This window comes from Cavia porcellus, unplaced genomic scaffold, assembly GCF_034190915.1.
Source record: "Cavia porcellus strain 051 isolate PalLab524CR breed Dunkin Hartley unplaced genomic scaffold, mCavPor4.1 scaffold_27, whole genome shotgun sequence".
NCBI lineage: Eukaryota > Metazoa > Chordata > Mammalia > Rodentia > Caviidae > Cavia > Cavia porcellus.
This window is the reverse complement of record NW_026947510.1, coordinates 50,548,057-50,564,885: the sequence shown is the minus strand read 5'-3', so window position 1 is coordinate 50,564,885 and position 16,829 is coordinate 50,548,057. Positions and strand designations below refer to the sequence as shown.

Here is a 16,829-nt window from a genome sequence, read left to right as displayed (position 1 = left end):
TGAAGTTTATTTTTGAATGTGTGGGACTTTTCTAATGATTAAATAATTCAACATATGTTTTCAGAATTTGAGTTGAATTTCATACAGATACACATAGATTAAATTGTTAAAGTTTATATCTGTTTTATAAAGACTACCATTCTTCCCCCCAAATAAATTGTAATTGGAAAACAATTTTTGGTGATGTAAGCCTTACCCCCAAGATAAGCCCCAGTTAAGGTGGTCATCCAGAGAGATGCATCTAGTACACCCATTGCAGCATACAATGGAGGCATTGAATTATAAAATAAAATTAATGTTAAATTTACATAAATAATACTACTGATATCAATACTTAAAATGAATGATATTATTAAGTATTTGCAGGCACCCAAGTGGGTTCCTCTGCATGAGTGGTGTCTTAGTTACTTTGTACTCGTTGCTGAGACAAAATACCTGAAGCCCAAAGTTGGGAAAGGAAAGGTTTATTTCTTACAGTTTTTGGAGGTTTCAGTCCCCACTCAGTTGGCTCCAAGGCAGGCGGGCATGGCTGGACCACAGTTCATGGCGGCTGCAAACAGCAAATAGGAACCAGCAAAGAGCAAGACACACTTTCTTCCTGCCATTACATCACATCCTGGCTCCACCCCTTTGTGGGTGGAGCACTGACACCATCAATCCAAGCACTAGACAATGAACCATCACAAATGCACAATGCAAACTCATGAGGCCTGGGAGACACAGACATAAACCATGACAAGTGGGAAATGCCTGTGGGAAGAGATGGACCTGAGACTTCTTGCCAGGTGACCAAGAACAGACACAAAGTCTGAATACCGTGCTCACTTGATAACTATTGTACTTAATACTCTCCTGTGAAATAAAGAATTTTTTGGATTGTGGAACCTGAAGCTTAACCTCATTGTGTGAAGCATCATTCCTTTTTCTTTTTGGTACCGGGGATCGAACTTATGACCTTGCCCTTGCCAGACAGGCACTTGTGCCACTGAGCTATATCCCCAGCCCCTGGAACATCATTCTTAACTATCATTATAGTTGCCACTTCTGTCTCAGAAGTCTTCAATTAATGCTTGACTTAATGGAAACGTTGCGAAGCCTCACCTGTAAGAGGTGGTAACTTGGGGGAAGAGTTTGCGGATGAAGTCGCTGGCCATAGTGTCGCCAGTGCACCCTGAGCAGGCTCTGTGGCCAGGAAGCTCTGATTGAAGGAGAGCTCTGTTGCTGGACACCAGAGAGGGGGCCAGTGGTTCTATAGCGCTACAAAAGACTCGGACTGGAATTCAAGGTTTGGAGGCTCCAGTAATGTTCCAGCAGAAGATAACATGACTGCATTTGAATAAATGCAGATTTTGCACATGAAGAAATGTAATTTTTTATACATGAATAAGTGAATAAATGTAGACTGTTGTACGTGAAAAAATAAGACATCCCCTGAAAATAAGCCCCATTTTATCTTTTGAAGCAGAAATTACTATAAAACCCAGCCTTATTTTCAGTGAAATATGGCAGGTAGTCTACATGCTGGATTTTTTTTAAGGAAATCTATAGCATGGAAACTTGGTTGACTTGCTATAACTTACAAATTATAACTGTAACTATTTCAGCATTTCCTAGTTTTGGTCTTTGTAAAAAAGGAATTTTTCCTGCATTTTACAGGTACGCTTTCTCCCTTGTTCTCCGTCCTTCTGTGGATAGCAGTTGCGATCTGCACCTCTATGCTGTTTTTCTTCTCCAAGCCTGTGGGCATCCGGCCATTTCTTGTGTCAGTAATGCTCAGATCAATATATACGATAGGTCTCGGGCCTACCTTAATACTCCTCGGTGCGGCAAACGTAAGTACTTTGCCTTTTGTTGTTACAGAATTAATTAAAAGTATATGAGATACAAAAATGTGTTTAAAACCTTGGTCAAAATAAACAAAGGTATAATTTGCACATATTTAATGTAGAGAGAAAGAAAAATGAACAAGTAAAAGGTTGATATGTTTGAGAGGGTAACACTTTGGGAATGACCCAGTTCTGCCATCAGTTTAAAATCATTAAAATCCAATTTTAATGTCTTCTGCATCCTATACCCACAGCCATTGACAACAATGACTCTGATCCACCTGTTAACATCCTATTGTGGCTTCTAAATCATGCAAGAAAGATTAAATCATGTTCAGTAGAATTTAAGAAGTAGCTTGCATCAAATGACTTAAAAGGGGTTGCTCTATAAGAAAGTAGAAATGGGGCTTGTTTTACATGAACAAATCCTATAAACTTGTAAAAAGCATAGCTGAGGTGAATATTTTAACCACCAAATTGAGAGAAAGGAACATATTTTGAAACTTTCGGTGAGTTTTGAATAAGTGAGCTAGAGTACTCGCAAAATGCAAGAGTGATATTTATAGAAATAATTTTACCCAAGAAATAAAATTTAAAGATACTCTATGCCAACTTTATTCAAGGTAGAGTCATAAAGGAATATAAAGAAAAGGTAATTTATCAGGTTGGTGAAACAGCAAATAGGCAAACAATATAAATAGTATTAAGATAGTATAAATAGTGTTAAGATAGTGTATAAATAGTGTTAAGATAGCCACTGAATTTTTAAAAACCTCTTTCCATATGTTTTAATGGTTTTTAACATAATATTCTGTATTCAGGCATGAATGCCTAAGTCCTGTCTCCCCCAGTCACTTATATGGTTCATAATGTGTATCAGTGAACCGTTCATTGTTTGGAACAGTATAGGTACTCAGTAGGTATTTCTTGAATAAATCAGCTAATTAATGAATGAATGAGTGAGCAAATGATTGTCTTACATTCTTGTACATTTATAATGCCTTTTGCATAATGTATGTGGCAAATATTTATTACAAATTAGTAAGTGCACGAGCCAACCAAATTTTTGAGAATTACAAAGCTGAGTTAGTATGGCCAATTCTCTTGTTTCTGTGTTTCTGACTGCTTTTTTATAATGAATCTTTTGACATTTGACACAGTTCATTTGACAGCTTTTACTTAACTGGGATAGTCAAGCGGCAAATTATGAGTCTTCCATTATTGTCAGTAAAAGGAAGTAGGGGGAATTGAAAAATATGAATGTTTACATTTTGAGAATTTTATTACAGTAAAAGACACATTATTGCTAGGCTTGGTGGTACCTGCCTATAATCCCTGTACTCAGGAGGCTGAGACAGGAGGATCACTGTGAGTTTGAGGTCAGTGTAGGCTACAGACTGAGTTCGAGGCCATCCTGAGCTGCATAGTGAAACTGTATCTTGAAAAGACAAGAAGACGGGGGCAGGGAGAGGAGGAGAAAGAGGAAGAAGAGGAGGTAAAGAAAAGACACATTCCTGTGAATTTCCCTGTAAATATCCCTCACACACACTTTGAAAGCACTTACGCATCCTTCTTGCCACTTTCTGAAACAGTTCTTGTGAGTACCTTTAGTCTTGCTCTTGGCTTCCTTGATGTTCTGCATTGATTCAAAATACTTACCTTCCATGATCATTTTGACTTTGCGGGGGAGCCAGAAATCACACAATGTCAGAGTCAATGAATAAGGCGGATGAGGATGCTGTAACTAATGTTATACCATCCTCCCTCTCTTTTGGGTGATACTCGGCAGCACCACTCGCTGTAGTTTTGATCACAACTTCTAAAGACGTGAAAGCACTTCCAGAACTGGTTCAGAAAGTCACAAGAAGGATGAGATACTTATGACCAAAGTGAGGGGGAGATTTTGAGGGACGTTAATAGCAATGTATATTACTATTAGATCTTTTATTTAGATATTCACTGTATATTTTGATCACCTCTTGTCTACTATAATATAAAGAAATCTATGAATGATGATTGTAAAGTACCAAGTATACGATTCTGTAAGTCTCTTGAGGGCGGGCATTTTGACATCCTTGTATGTACCTACCCTCTTCGCTGTTTCCTGTACCTTAGTCCTTAGCATTGGGTCCTTGGAAGGTGCTTACGTGGGTGGAACAGTCAGTGCTTTGGAAACAAGCTAATTTCTCAGTATTACCAACAAACTAATTACATCAACTTCATGAATGCACCTAAATTTGTTGAAAGCTATGAATTTGACTTGTTTTTCCCTTAAAAATATGTTGAGTATGAAGCCATGTTACATGAAGACACAAATACTTGCCATAAACCAGTAACTGGCTCTCAATAAGACATTACTATAATTGAAAAAACCCCAGGTTTGATAGAGTGAAATAATAGATAAGAATTGGATAAAAAATAATTCACTGGGATTCTGTTATATACTACAGTAGGCACTAAGGATACCAACTAATAGGGGGTATAGTGCTTACTGTACAGAAGTTTATGGGTCAGACTCAACAATTTGCATTTTGGACCAAAAATGTAGAGATAAGGAATAATATTTTTATGTCTGCTGGAGGTACATCAAAAACATTTGGAATATTTTTCTTTTCCCTCTTGTCAGACAGATAAAAAGGTAATTCCTACTTGGCTTGTTGAGAATATTAGTACTATAATAAACGAAAGTCAATTTTATACTTTAATTTCTTTATAAAAAATAAACGCCTGGAAAAATCCATCTCATTAACTACATGAATCTGTACTCTAATAACATTAGTGGTGGAAAACATGTTCATACAGACAAATAAATTATTATATCTATTGGTCCAGGGCATTTTGACCAAAGAATCAATGCTAATTTTGGAAAAATCCAAAAATGAAATAATTGTAATTTTGATATTGTTGCTATTGATAGAAAGTTTATATCTATAATTGTAATATTATATGAAGTAATAAAATGTTTCAGTGAAGCACTTTATAAAATTGTGGATTACTATTACTCAGGAGGCAAGAAGTAAATAAATGAAACTATAAACCAGTTGTGTTGTTTAATCTTAGATTGTAATGTTTTATTAATTTATACTTAGATGTTTGCACATTTTTTTTTTGTCTTTTTCCTTTTTATCAGTACCAGGGATCGAACTCACAACTGCCTGCTTCCAAGGCAGGTGCTTATGCTGCTGAGCTAAACCTCCAGCCCTGATGTTTGTACTTTTAACTGATGAAACTATAAGAACTCTACTTACAGGTATCAGAAATAGGAAAAACGAAAAAAAAGATATTCAATCTACAGTTTAGCCTTATTGAGAATCAAAATTCTAGACTTCAGCAAACCCTGAAGATTTTAATGCCTGGTCCGTCCTCACCAGGCTTTTGAGATCAATTGGGAAGATGAATGTGGAAGATCTAGTAAAGACCAGTCACAGTGGTAATGACCCAGTGGCAGTAAGTGTCACCATTCACCGAGTATAACTAATATGTGAGGCCCGATTTAATTGTAAAGTATTGCATTCATGACCGCAAAATGTTCATATTTTGGTTCATGGAGACTTACTTGTTTCTGTAGTCTAACTTTCACAATCTCACAAGATGCAGAATCTTTCTTTTGGAAAAAGGAATCAAGTGGAAGGAAAAACCTCAACTTGTACACTGAGCACTTAGCGTTATCAATTTCTACTTATTCTGGTGCTGCGTTTTTATCATCGTTCATTTCTAAAAGCTGAAGCTTTGTGTAGATTTCACCTTGTTTATCTTGTCATTAGAAGTGTCTCGATAGTTGAGGTATTTCAAAATTTCAAAAGTTTTTCTCCATTATGAAATACATCTTAAACTCAGTACAGTTTTCTTCTCATCCACCATACTGTATTTTTAACTCATGGTAATAGAAATTAATATATTATTCTGACAAATGCTAATGACATATCTTATAAATTGGAGGCTACTTAGTATTGTTCATACCATTGAAATTATTCATGGGCCTTATTTTAATAATTATAATGTTTTTAGCTTTGTGGATGTGTTATAAAACCTGCCTAACTGATCTGTTTATTTTTGTCATTTAAGTTTTTAATATTTTTAATAGTAAATAATAATAATATGGCAACTATTAACAACAGATCTTTATGGTTGTAGTGCTGGGGACTTAACCCAGGCCTTTGCAGGTGCTAGGCAAGAGCTCTACCACTAAGCTACACCAACTTCTCTACAATATGAGATCATTTAACGTCTTCTAAACATTTTAAACCTGTAGAGTTTTTTCCTTTCTTAATAGTACCTGAAAATACGTAATTTACTTAACAGTATTTGGATGTCATTTATCCTTCTAACTAATTTATAATGTGAAAATATTTATTTTTGCTTGAATCTGTCTCACCATTTTATAGAGGAAAGGAGTAAATAACTAGTTAAAATAAGCAACAGTGCTCACAGTGATTAGCATCATATCTTTAGTTACTTACCTGTAGTGAGTTTTGGCAGATCTCACGTTCCTGCTAATCTGTAAGGTTCAGTCTCACTAAATGTTTATTTAACAAGCAAGTTTAGTTACATATTGAGTCAAAACTTCCATATTCTTTCTCCCCCATACACATGACATGCACACATGCCCAACTTTTTGTATTGTTTCCTGTTGTCACCCAGTGCCCTAATTGTAGTATTCAGCTGCAGAAACACAAAATGACCTCAGTGAAGTCGTTGAATTTAGAAAGAGATGTTACTGTTTGCATGTCGTTTTTGTTATTGCTGTTGTTATTTCAATTTAAAGTATTTCCAGGATGATTTGACTGCTTGCAAATTTTGCCTTACATATTGACCATAAATTTATCTTGTCAAGAATATAGCTAAGAAGCAAGACACATAAATAGCAAGCACAAGGTCATGAGTTCAATTCCTGGTATTTAAAAAAAAAAAAAAACTTGCTTAAAATGTAACGTGGCTGAAGACTTTTAAATAGTCATCTCACTTTCCATAAGAAGGTTGATGTACGTGGTTGGTGACAATGTGGTAATGTAGTTGAAGATAATAAATTCAATTTTGACTGTCAATACATAAGTAGGCAGTCTTTTTTTTTTAATTTTTCATTCTGTTTATTCTTGGAAAGTAGGTCATGTTTTCTCCTGGGAATTAGGTAAGAGGAGATGGAATCCCTGATAAAGAATAGAGTACTAAATCAGACCAAAAGAATAACAAAAAAGCAAAGACGTAGCTGCTATTAATTTCTGTGTTTATGTAAATTTAAAGAATATCACGTAGTACTCATGAGATTTACATAAATTTAAAGAACACCACGTAACACCTTAATTCTAATCAACTCATTGCAGAAATGAGGAAAGAGAGTCCTAAAGAGACAAGAGATGGACCAAAGCAGGGAATGGGTGACAGACTCGGGACAGCATCCTCTATGCTGGTTGCTAATCCAGAGTTTGTCTACCGTTCTACACTGATAATGTGCTGCAAATACAGTCACAAACCATAAAGTGTATGTGAAGGTATTACGGTACTGTAACACTTACGTACCTAGGCAAAATTAATGACCCTCATTAGGATGCTTTAATTAACAAACAAGCATTCATTTTACTTTGTTTTTAGAAGACCTGTTGATAAATCATTCACATGGTGTGTCACTGCTCAAAGAGGGTCAAGAAAACTTATGTTGGTGTGGTTTTTCTAGCCCCCACATTTACCCCTGTAGTGACACAGTTCACCCCATCCCTTACGTGAAGAACATGTGAAGAAATTGAAAACATGTATATGAAGCAGCTGCGGTTATGTGTGTTAGCATCTGTGTGCTGATACAGTGGCCTTTTGACATCAGCTCAGAGGCACCTGGCCTGTGTCCACCTTGCTGCATTCTCTGCTAATTATTGTCCACCTGGCCCTTTGCATAGAAATGAGGACCTGCATAATGGTACAAGTGACAAGTGACAGACTGTTGCACTGATGTCAGCTAAGTCTCATCATGAGAAAGAAGAATGTTTTTTCTGACTTCTTCAGTCGCTTAATATTTCCAGATTACACTTACATGTTATATCAAAACAATTTGTAAATTTCATGACTCGAGAAAAAACAGAGTTCAACTTTTCTCTTATCCAAGTCGTTTATTCTTGACTTTATCTCTCCTTAATATGAACACTTTAAAAAGTGAGGTCAAGAGTTGTTTCTGATCTCAGAAAAATTAGATGGATGTCATTGTAGTGTAAACACTACTTCTACATCTAGATTTAGTCTGGAGAACAGACATGTACTCTTCAAGCTCTAGGGCAAGGCTCAAAAACAGACTCTGAACTCTGAAAATGAGTCAAGAAAAATCTACATTTCATGTGAAAAATCACAGAGTGTCTTTTAGGCAAACCTAAGCCCTTGCTTTTGCATTGAGAACTGAAATGCGTTGCTCTTTTTAAGAATTTGAGTTCTGGGGGCTGGGGATTTAGCTCAGCGGCATAAGCACCTGCCTTGCAAGCAGGCAGTCGTGAGTTCAATCCCTGGTACTGATAAAAAGGAAAAAGACAAAAAAAAAAAAAAAAGAATTTGAATTCCATATATTTTTATTAATTTTTCCTGTGTACGTATGGCGTAATAGTTTAATTTTTTTACCAATCAATTTAGAGAATTAGAAATCAGGAAGCAACATATAAATGCATATGTTAATCACAGTCATCTTTCTGAAAAGTCATGTTCCCAATTTGTAACCTTGTGTTTTATAGAACTTACTTTTGTATGACCGTGATGAACTGTAGTAGGCGAATCAAGATAAATTGTGTAAATTTAAATCACAGTCGCTCCAAACAATTTAAAGAGCAAACTACAGAATACTTTTTGCCCTCTGTTTCTGACCATTTTGATGGATGTTTCCTATGCAGCGCTCCCTATGGGTCAGCACCTTATATATTTCCTGAATTTTTAAATAATGGCTCCTTATGATGTCAAACTTGCCTTTGAATAATAAATATAAAGACTTCTGCTCTACTGTAGATTTAGTAATAGTGTAAACTACAGATGACAAAGCATTAACTAGTTAAATGAAACTTTCTGTTTGACATTACCAAAATAATAAACAAAATATTAAACAAAAGAAGTGATCACATCAGTTTTTCAGAGGATAGTTTTTTAGCTGGGAGAAAAATTTAGAAATTTATTGTCGTTGGCTTATTGGCCTTTCGCAGCGTGAAGTCAAAGCCATTTATCATTTCGTCTGTATTGATTTGGACTGCAGGATGTTGAAGGAAAAGTTTCTCTACCCTCTCAAAGTTCACATCCTCAGACTATCATGTTATTTCTTGTGTTATTTGAAACGATCTCGTAAGGTATTATTGTTCAACAGAAAATCAACAGTGCTACAAAGAGCAACCTGATTCCCCAGTGTCATATTTGGACTCTTAGAAACAAATATGATTCCATGAGATAAAGGCGTGACCCAAGAAACAGCACAGAACAACAACTGTGAACATTTAAAAACCTGTAATCTTTCCTTAATGGCTAAGAGACAAAACTGACCTTTATCTCATAAATAATACAGAAATTCTAAAGCCAAATAGATGGCACAAAATTTATGTTAATCACTTTTTTGTAAATGATTGCATAGATCATTATTGCTATAAAACTCAGTACAAATTTCTACATTACAGTGTTACGCCACATAAGGCAATATTAAGTATAGCTTGAATGTAAATATACTACATGATGAGAAAAATAATAGACAGTCCAAAATGTTCATTGAATGATTATCAGGTATATATATGGCTTAGGAAATAAGTACATGCATTGTATTTATTTTAACACAATATGTAAGTATATTTCTATATGTATATAAAATACATCAAGTATAAAAAATACTTTAGTGATCTAGTGTATCTAGTGATCTAGTGTAAAGTAATAATACAAAAAGTCCAAGATTAAAATAAAATTAAAGATCTCTGAATATTTTCTGAAAATACACTTTTTTGTTATATTTTCTGTACAATTAAAACAATATATATACATATATAATGGAAAATATAATAAAGGTAGCATTTCGGTGTCATTTAACTAATTGGTTCATATACATTGTACTATGTAGTCTTCTGAAGAGACCTTATGGCAAGTGGGGATATTTTTATCCCAGTTTTTGGAAGAAGCCATTGAAGGCTGCAGTTGTAGAAACACAGCTAGACAATAGTAAGAAAATCCAGGATTTAAATGCAGGTCTGTCTTGATTATATAGCTAGGTCTCTTCATCATTCTCTCCTTTCTGAAAACTGCAAAGGACACAAGTTTGGTTCTTATTATGTCTGCATGGAGATTTATAAGTCGTGCTGCAAAACTGCAAAATGAGAATCATAAAACAGAATCACCAACTATGTAAATAATGGTTTTTTTTGGTTTGTTTGTTTGTTTGTTTTTTTTTTGCTAGTGTCTTGCTATGTATGAGTTTGAGGATCAATAAGACAATAAACTGGAATCTTTTCTTTCCGTTAGCTTTGTAATAAAATCGTGTTTCTGGTGAGCTTTGTCGGGAATCGTGGCACGTTCACCCGGGGATACCGAGCGGTCATCCTGGACATGGCCTTTCTCTATCATGTCGCGTATGTCCTGGTTTGCATGCTGGGTCTCTTTGTTCACGAATTCTTCTATAGCTTCCTGGTGAGTACCTCTGCCCACGGACAATCGCTACTGAAAAAATATACGATGCTGCTGCTCATGCTTCAGCTTTTGATTTGTTTTAAAACAGGCCCTGACATTTAGGACAAATTATGTTATTTTTAGAATTACCTAGGAAAAGTATGAATTTTTTGGTCTTTTTCTCTGGGAAACGTATAGGTAGTAGTTTTTTATTTCTTTTCTGAGAAGCAACCAACCACCCTATCATTTTTGACCCTGACTTCATAAGAAAATAAGCTACTTTTGCTTTCAGCCAAATAATATTTCCCTTTATATTTAATGATTCTCCAACAGACAGTAGGGAAAAATAGGAGTATATTTTCTTAGGTGCTGACATCATTATGTTTTATTTATAATGTCAAACACTGTGCTCTTCTTTAGAACGGCATAGTGTTTAAATGAAGGGAAACAAAATCCAACCCAACAAAATGAATCGTTTTAAGTACATTATAATTGCAACCTAAATATGTCAAATTTTTAAGTATATACTATATTTTTTTCCCTATGGTTCTTTTTTCTGTTTTTTTCATTTCTCCTTTTGACATGCATACTTTTTTATTGCTATGAGCCGGAAAAAAGGTCTATATGAAAATATGATAATGTGTTTGAAACCTAAAACCTTACCAAGTTTATTAGCTTCATGATTTAGTAGAACAGTTTTAATTTCCTGTCCCACAGTGGGCATCAGTGGAGAGCACTGTTTAAGCAAATGATTCTTGAAAACAAATTGAAGATCTAAAATGGTCTGTTGACCCAGTTTGCTCAGGTCACAGAGGACACCTAATTATCGAGCACACCCTTGAGTTTCCCTTTATCTTCCAACTCTTGAAGCAGTAAAGAGTGGATTTTGGTATTATATTTTGGCTCAAATATTCTAGGCAGTCAAGTTAGAATATTCAGCTATATAATGTGTTCAGTCAAAGTGAATCCCCTCTTTTCCAATTCACCAGAGAAATTCCATTTTCTTAAGCTGCCTGTCCTATATAAAGCCCTATTATACCCAGCACTTTTACCTTGCTATAACACATAATATTTTGTATGGCTTAGGCCACTTAATTGAGGTATTACTGACATACAAAAAAACTGTGCCTATTTAATGTGTATAGATTGATGGGCTTATGATGTTTTTGTTTTCAATATTCTTGTTTATAAAATGGATAAGGTTAGTGAGACTCTTAATATTGAGATTCATTAAGTAGATAATATTAAAAGCATGCAACATGTATGGAAAGGTACTTGACATATGAATTATTAGTAGTAATGTTACTTTTATTTTCTGTTAACTTTTTTTCTAATTTTCCTCTGATCTTTTATCTTTCACATCTCACCCTCCTGATGTTAGTTTTTAATGTTAGCTAGTTCATTTTGATGTTTAGAAAAAGAAATTGCTATATATTTAATACCAATACTAGTAGTTACACATATTTAACAACATTTTGCTATTTAAAAATATTTGAATCTGAACTCTGGGTATAGGATTGTACATATAGTACCAGTCTTTTATCCAAAGCAATAAAAACCACATTCTAGATTTTCCTTTCAGAAATAAATAGAAAGAACCATCAATATGTCCAATGTCATTATATTTTCCATTTGCAAGATTCTGGTTCTATGAGCATAGAATGGGGTCCAGAAATATGCATTAGGAAGCCTTCCAGGACTTCTGAAAGCTATAACTTTCTCCAGAGCTGACCTGGAGTGTGTTATAGGACCCATCCTTCAAGCCACTGTTGAGTTAACATAAAGGAAAGTCTCCTTTTTGTCAAATCCTAAACTAAATGGAAGAAGTCAGAACGTTGACAGTCTGGAAGTTGAACTTGTATTAGTTAATTTGTCTTTGCTGAAGAATATTGATTTTAATTCTAAAAATAGCTGCACCTTCCCGGAGATAAACAGTTAGCTAAAGAGTTAAACTTTTTTAATTCAACCATCATAAACATCAGTTTGTTAGATGCGCTAACAAGTCAATATCTATAAAACAATTATTTGGAATACTGTAATTAAACAAGAAATTAACTGTGTAGTTTTCACTGTTAGACAAAGAGAGAATGAGGCCTTGATGTTCTGAAAGGCTGTATGACACGTAATTAATAATTTTAGTCGGTTGAGAAATTCTAATTCTTGCTCACAGATAATGGAATACAAACCCCAGTTATTCCAAGTTTAAAGATACCATTCACTTTTAAGCAAATATTTAATATTTTTAAAAGTATGTATCATTTTATTGCCTTCAGCCCTGTTTTTATAATAAAATGTGTACTTGATAGCACATAATCTTAGCTGCATGTTGCAGTAAATAAAGCTGTTCTTTGTGTTTATGACAGGTAGTGAACATATACCCATGTTCTTGAGTAGTGCTTAGATCTTTCTACTACTGAGGAGAAAACAAAGAATAACCATTAGCAGAAGTGAATTTAAAAAAAAAAAAAACATGTTATTTTATTTTCATTTGTACTTCTGCTTCCAAAAGTATATACTATACTAAAGAAGTAGATTTGAGCCTCATTGGTATATCATTTTGTAAGAAAGATATTTGAATTTCTCAAACATTTTAAAATATCATATCCATCTCTGTTACACCAGGCTTATAAATTTATTTCTTCTAACTTTATCTCTGATTCCTAAATGATGCGGTGAATTTAATGAATTTGTCAATTTTTCATCAATTAGGTGGGTTTAATATTATAATTTTTCTAAGTTTAAGCAATGTTTTAGAAAATTGGCATCATATTTTTTATAAAATTAACAGATTCACATTATATGCTGTATTAGATGTGTCATCTCTCAAACAGTATTGATGAATTAATGTATGATTAATATATTCCAACTGGAGAGAAATAGACATTTTGGTTCATATTTAGGTAATTTTTTTACAGATAAACTAAAATGGCCTACATTTGTCTTTGTAATATCTTTATATTTGTTCACCTTTTGCTCCATTACACTTCTTCCTTTATTAAATTTTTTGTAGCTTTTTGATTTGGTATATAGAGAAGAGACTCTGCTCAATGTCATAAAAAGCGTCACCCGGAATGGCCGCTCTATTATCCTGACTGCAGTCCTGGCCCTCATTCTCGTTTACCTGTTTTCCATCATTGGCTTCCTGTTTCTGAAGGATGACTTCACCACAGAAGTGGATAGGCTGAAAAACAGAACTCCCATGACAGGTATGGCTGCTACTGCTGAATGGGCTCTCTGGCAGATAAAACTTGTGCAAAGCTTGTTTAGAAGGTTATATACACACACTAGTGGAGGATTTTTTTCTGCCATTCCTTTCATAATATGTTCTTGTGTACTACTAAGGCTCAAGACTGAAGTCCTCGCCAGCTGTATACTAGCTATCCATGTGTGCAGGAAAATGTAAGAAACATCAGCTAAGCTCAGTCTCCGTAAGAAAATTTCAATACCACTGACCATATTCCAGGAAACAGCCAACAGCTTCAGAGCAAAATAATAGCTTTGGAATTCTTCTCTTCCTCTTCTCCTCATCTCCCCAGGAAGTGATAACTAACATAATTCACAGCTGTCATTCCATACGTATTTGGTCACAGTACATTATGTTATATTTAAGCAACTGAACATGATAAGCCCTTTGATTTGGAAACCGTCAGACGGTAACAAATTTAATACAGAAGACACACACATTTAATACTGTGCTTAAGGGACTCTGTCTATCCAGTTGTGACTGTCTGCATCCCTTTATGACCTTTGATTTGGATTTTCACTCTTTTAGACCCGTTCATTTACACTCCCTGAGATTCAGGGTCAACTTTTTTCATGATACTTTAGATTTTTCATTATGCTTTCTAATGACTCTTGCTCACCTCTACCCTTTTTCTACCTTTTGTTGTTTGGGTTAAATTTATTTGTTGCTCTCCCCTCTCCCCCTTTCCTGCTTTTCTAGATAGAAAACACAGTTCTGCACTTTGCTGAGAAGTTTCTTTGAGTGATTCTGCTGAGTGTGGGTTGTAGAGAATGGAAATCACAGAATAACTCTCCCAAATCATCAAACTTCAAACTAAGATTTAATTCGTGTTTCCTTACAAATTATATTTTCTTGTTTTTAATAAATATTTCTTAATTATTAAATTGACAGTGTATGGTATTATCTTTCTTGGAATAGTTCAGAGTAATTATTTTGCACTGAAATGTATTAGTATCGCCCAGGCATCCAAGCACAGGAGAGAAACGTCAAATACGTGGATTAAAAGTTATTAAAGACTCTCCTGCATTTTGTATCCAGGTGTTATTCTTTGTCCCCAGGTGTGAAAAACATTGTGTTACTTCTGTCCCTGTTCTTCCTTAAAAATTACTTTTCCAGAGTTTTCCTACTTTTTCGTATTTGGAGGAAAATCTCATATATTTCCTCTGTGTTCTGCTTTTACTAAACTTTTTGTGAGTCCTAAAGACCTGCTCCCAACAGTTGTTGCATTTTAATTGCTTGCTAGATTAGAGGCATGATCACATTGAGTTACTTAATAGAGAATCAAACGCTGAAGCATTTTAAGTTATGAATTCAAAATGTGCAGATAACTTATTTTCTTATAAATTCAGTGATCAGTGTTTTGATTATTTGAAAAGGAAGTTGGTATCCTACTATGAATGTAAATACCTTCCTTAGAAGTAATACAAAAATCCCCTCCCCCCTTTTTTACAAAAGAGGCAACACTAAAACTAACAGTTCAGGCTTTTAGTAAAAATATGTAAGCACGTTCATACTGAAAGCTGTTCTGGAAAGCTTTTGTAATTACCACGCAAATTAAACACATGAGAGCAGCTTGCAAAGTGAAATTCTTGGTTCTCTGTGGATTGTTTTTGCCCCATGGATTGAGAACACCATTGAATGAAATTACGGAGGATAACAAACTCAGATAGCAAGTGAAACTGTGCATTCTTCAGTGAGCACAAAATAAAGGTCCAGCAACCAACAGAGGAGAGCAAAGAGAGGCAGTTGAGGAATTAGACCCAGTGAGCAAAAGTGCCACAAGTACCCGTGACAGTGGATGATGAGTAATTTGCAAATGGTGTTGGAGATTTGGGAGAATGCAGATCCTACCTCTAGGACCAGAGGAACCTGCAGTGCCTGAACAAGAAACTTCTCATTTGTTTTATTCTCTTTAAAATAATAAAATAAAATAAAAAGAAACTCACACGTGGGGCCGGGAATTTGACGCAGCGACATAAGCGAAGCTCGGGGTTGTGAGTTCAATCCCTGGTACCAAAAACAAACAAACAAAGATACATGAGCGGTATCCAGGGAAGTCTGTGTCTCAAAATGGCTAAGGACTCTCGAAATGGCTAAGAACTTGGAGGGAAGTTTCCACTAAAAAGTGGAGGGACAGTGCCTCTGGCATCTGTCCTTGGTCCTCACCTTAGTGCCACCCTCTCGTTTCTTACCATCTTTTCTGTGCCCTCAGCACAACACAGGAGCTGCCCATGTGGCTTCACGGCCTGTAGGCTCCGCTCTTTCCAGATGGGTCATCCTGACCACTGCTCGGATTCGGCCTCTCCTTGCAGCTCCAGTGGCTGTGGTAGCTGCCGCAGCCTGGTAGCTCAGAGCATTCAGCCCGCTCTGTCCCTTCCCTGCCAGGTGGCACCTAGAATTTCCCCCTACGGCACCTCCCTCATGGTGGTGAAGTGTAGAAATTCTATGCCTCCTTTAGGTAACCCCTTCGCAAAACAGCTGGTTTCTTTCCCATCTAGAATTCATTTCTCACTCCCCTGCTGTATATTTTTGAAAGCTTTTACTTCACTTTCTTTATTCATTTATAATTATGTTGATAGCTCTCTGTGTCCCTCGCTGACTTAAGTTCTTCAAAACCTCAATTCTGAGTCCTTAGATCCTAGCATGGTGCCTTGATAAATATTTATTAAGGTGCCGGACCACAAGAGTGCATTGCAAAACTCCGTCTCTCTCCCTCTCTGACTACCTGGCACATACACCCCGTCCCACCCCAGAGCTAATTGGGATGTGCCTACTCTCAGGAGCAAACAGAAATGGAGGTGGCATCTGTGACTTCCCTTCCCAACGGAGCCCCAGCTCTGTCTGCTCCGCTGTTTGTGTGGCTGGCAACCTTATGCCTAATGCATGCTCTTTCTTCTGGAGCCAGTCTGCCACTGCCTGGAGTTTCCACCGCAGGGACCTGTGTCAGGAGTCCTAGAGCTGGAGCGCTACCAACCGGGGTAGAGGAGAGGGGAGCTGTGTTCCTGGCATCGCAGGGCGGAGCTCCAAACGCATCAGCTGTAGAAACAGTGTCACATGTGGTGGTTAGGGTCTATAGTATTACAAATACAGTAGCTCAGTCACTTAGAAAACGCTTAAAAGGCTTTTAGTGGGTTGGCCCATGAATCTATTCTCTCTATTTA

The 16,829-nt window shown here is 35.8% G+C and overlaps 1 protein-coding gene across 3 annotated transcripts in view; it reads left to right on the top strand.

The window, feature by feature from the left end:
* Itpr2 (inositol 1,4,5-trisphosphate receptor type 2) overlaps positions 1-16,829 on the top strand; it is a 424,566-nt gene that overhangs the window by 345,607 nt on the left and 62,130 nt on the right. For all 3 annotated transcript variants that reach the window (XR_010043892.1, XM_063238415.1, XM_063238414.1), the window contains exons 49-51: positions 1,657-1,832; positions 10,281-10,445; positions 13,435-13,630. Coding sequence is in view for 2 of the 3 variants with exons in the window: in XM_063238415.1 (XP_063094485.1) it covers positions 1,657-1,832; positions 10,281-10,445; positions 13,435-13,630 (537 nt within the window). In the remaining variant the exon portion in view is untranslated. The remainder of the gene's footprint in view (positions 1-1,656; positions 1,833-10,280; positions 10,446-13,434; positions 13,631-16,829) is intronic.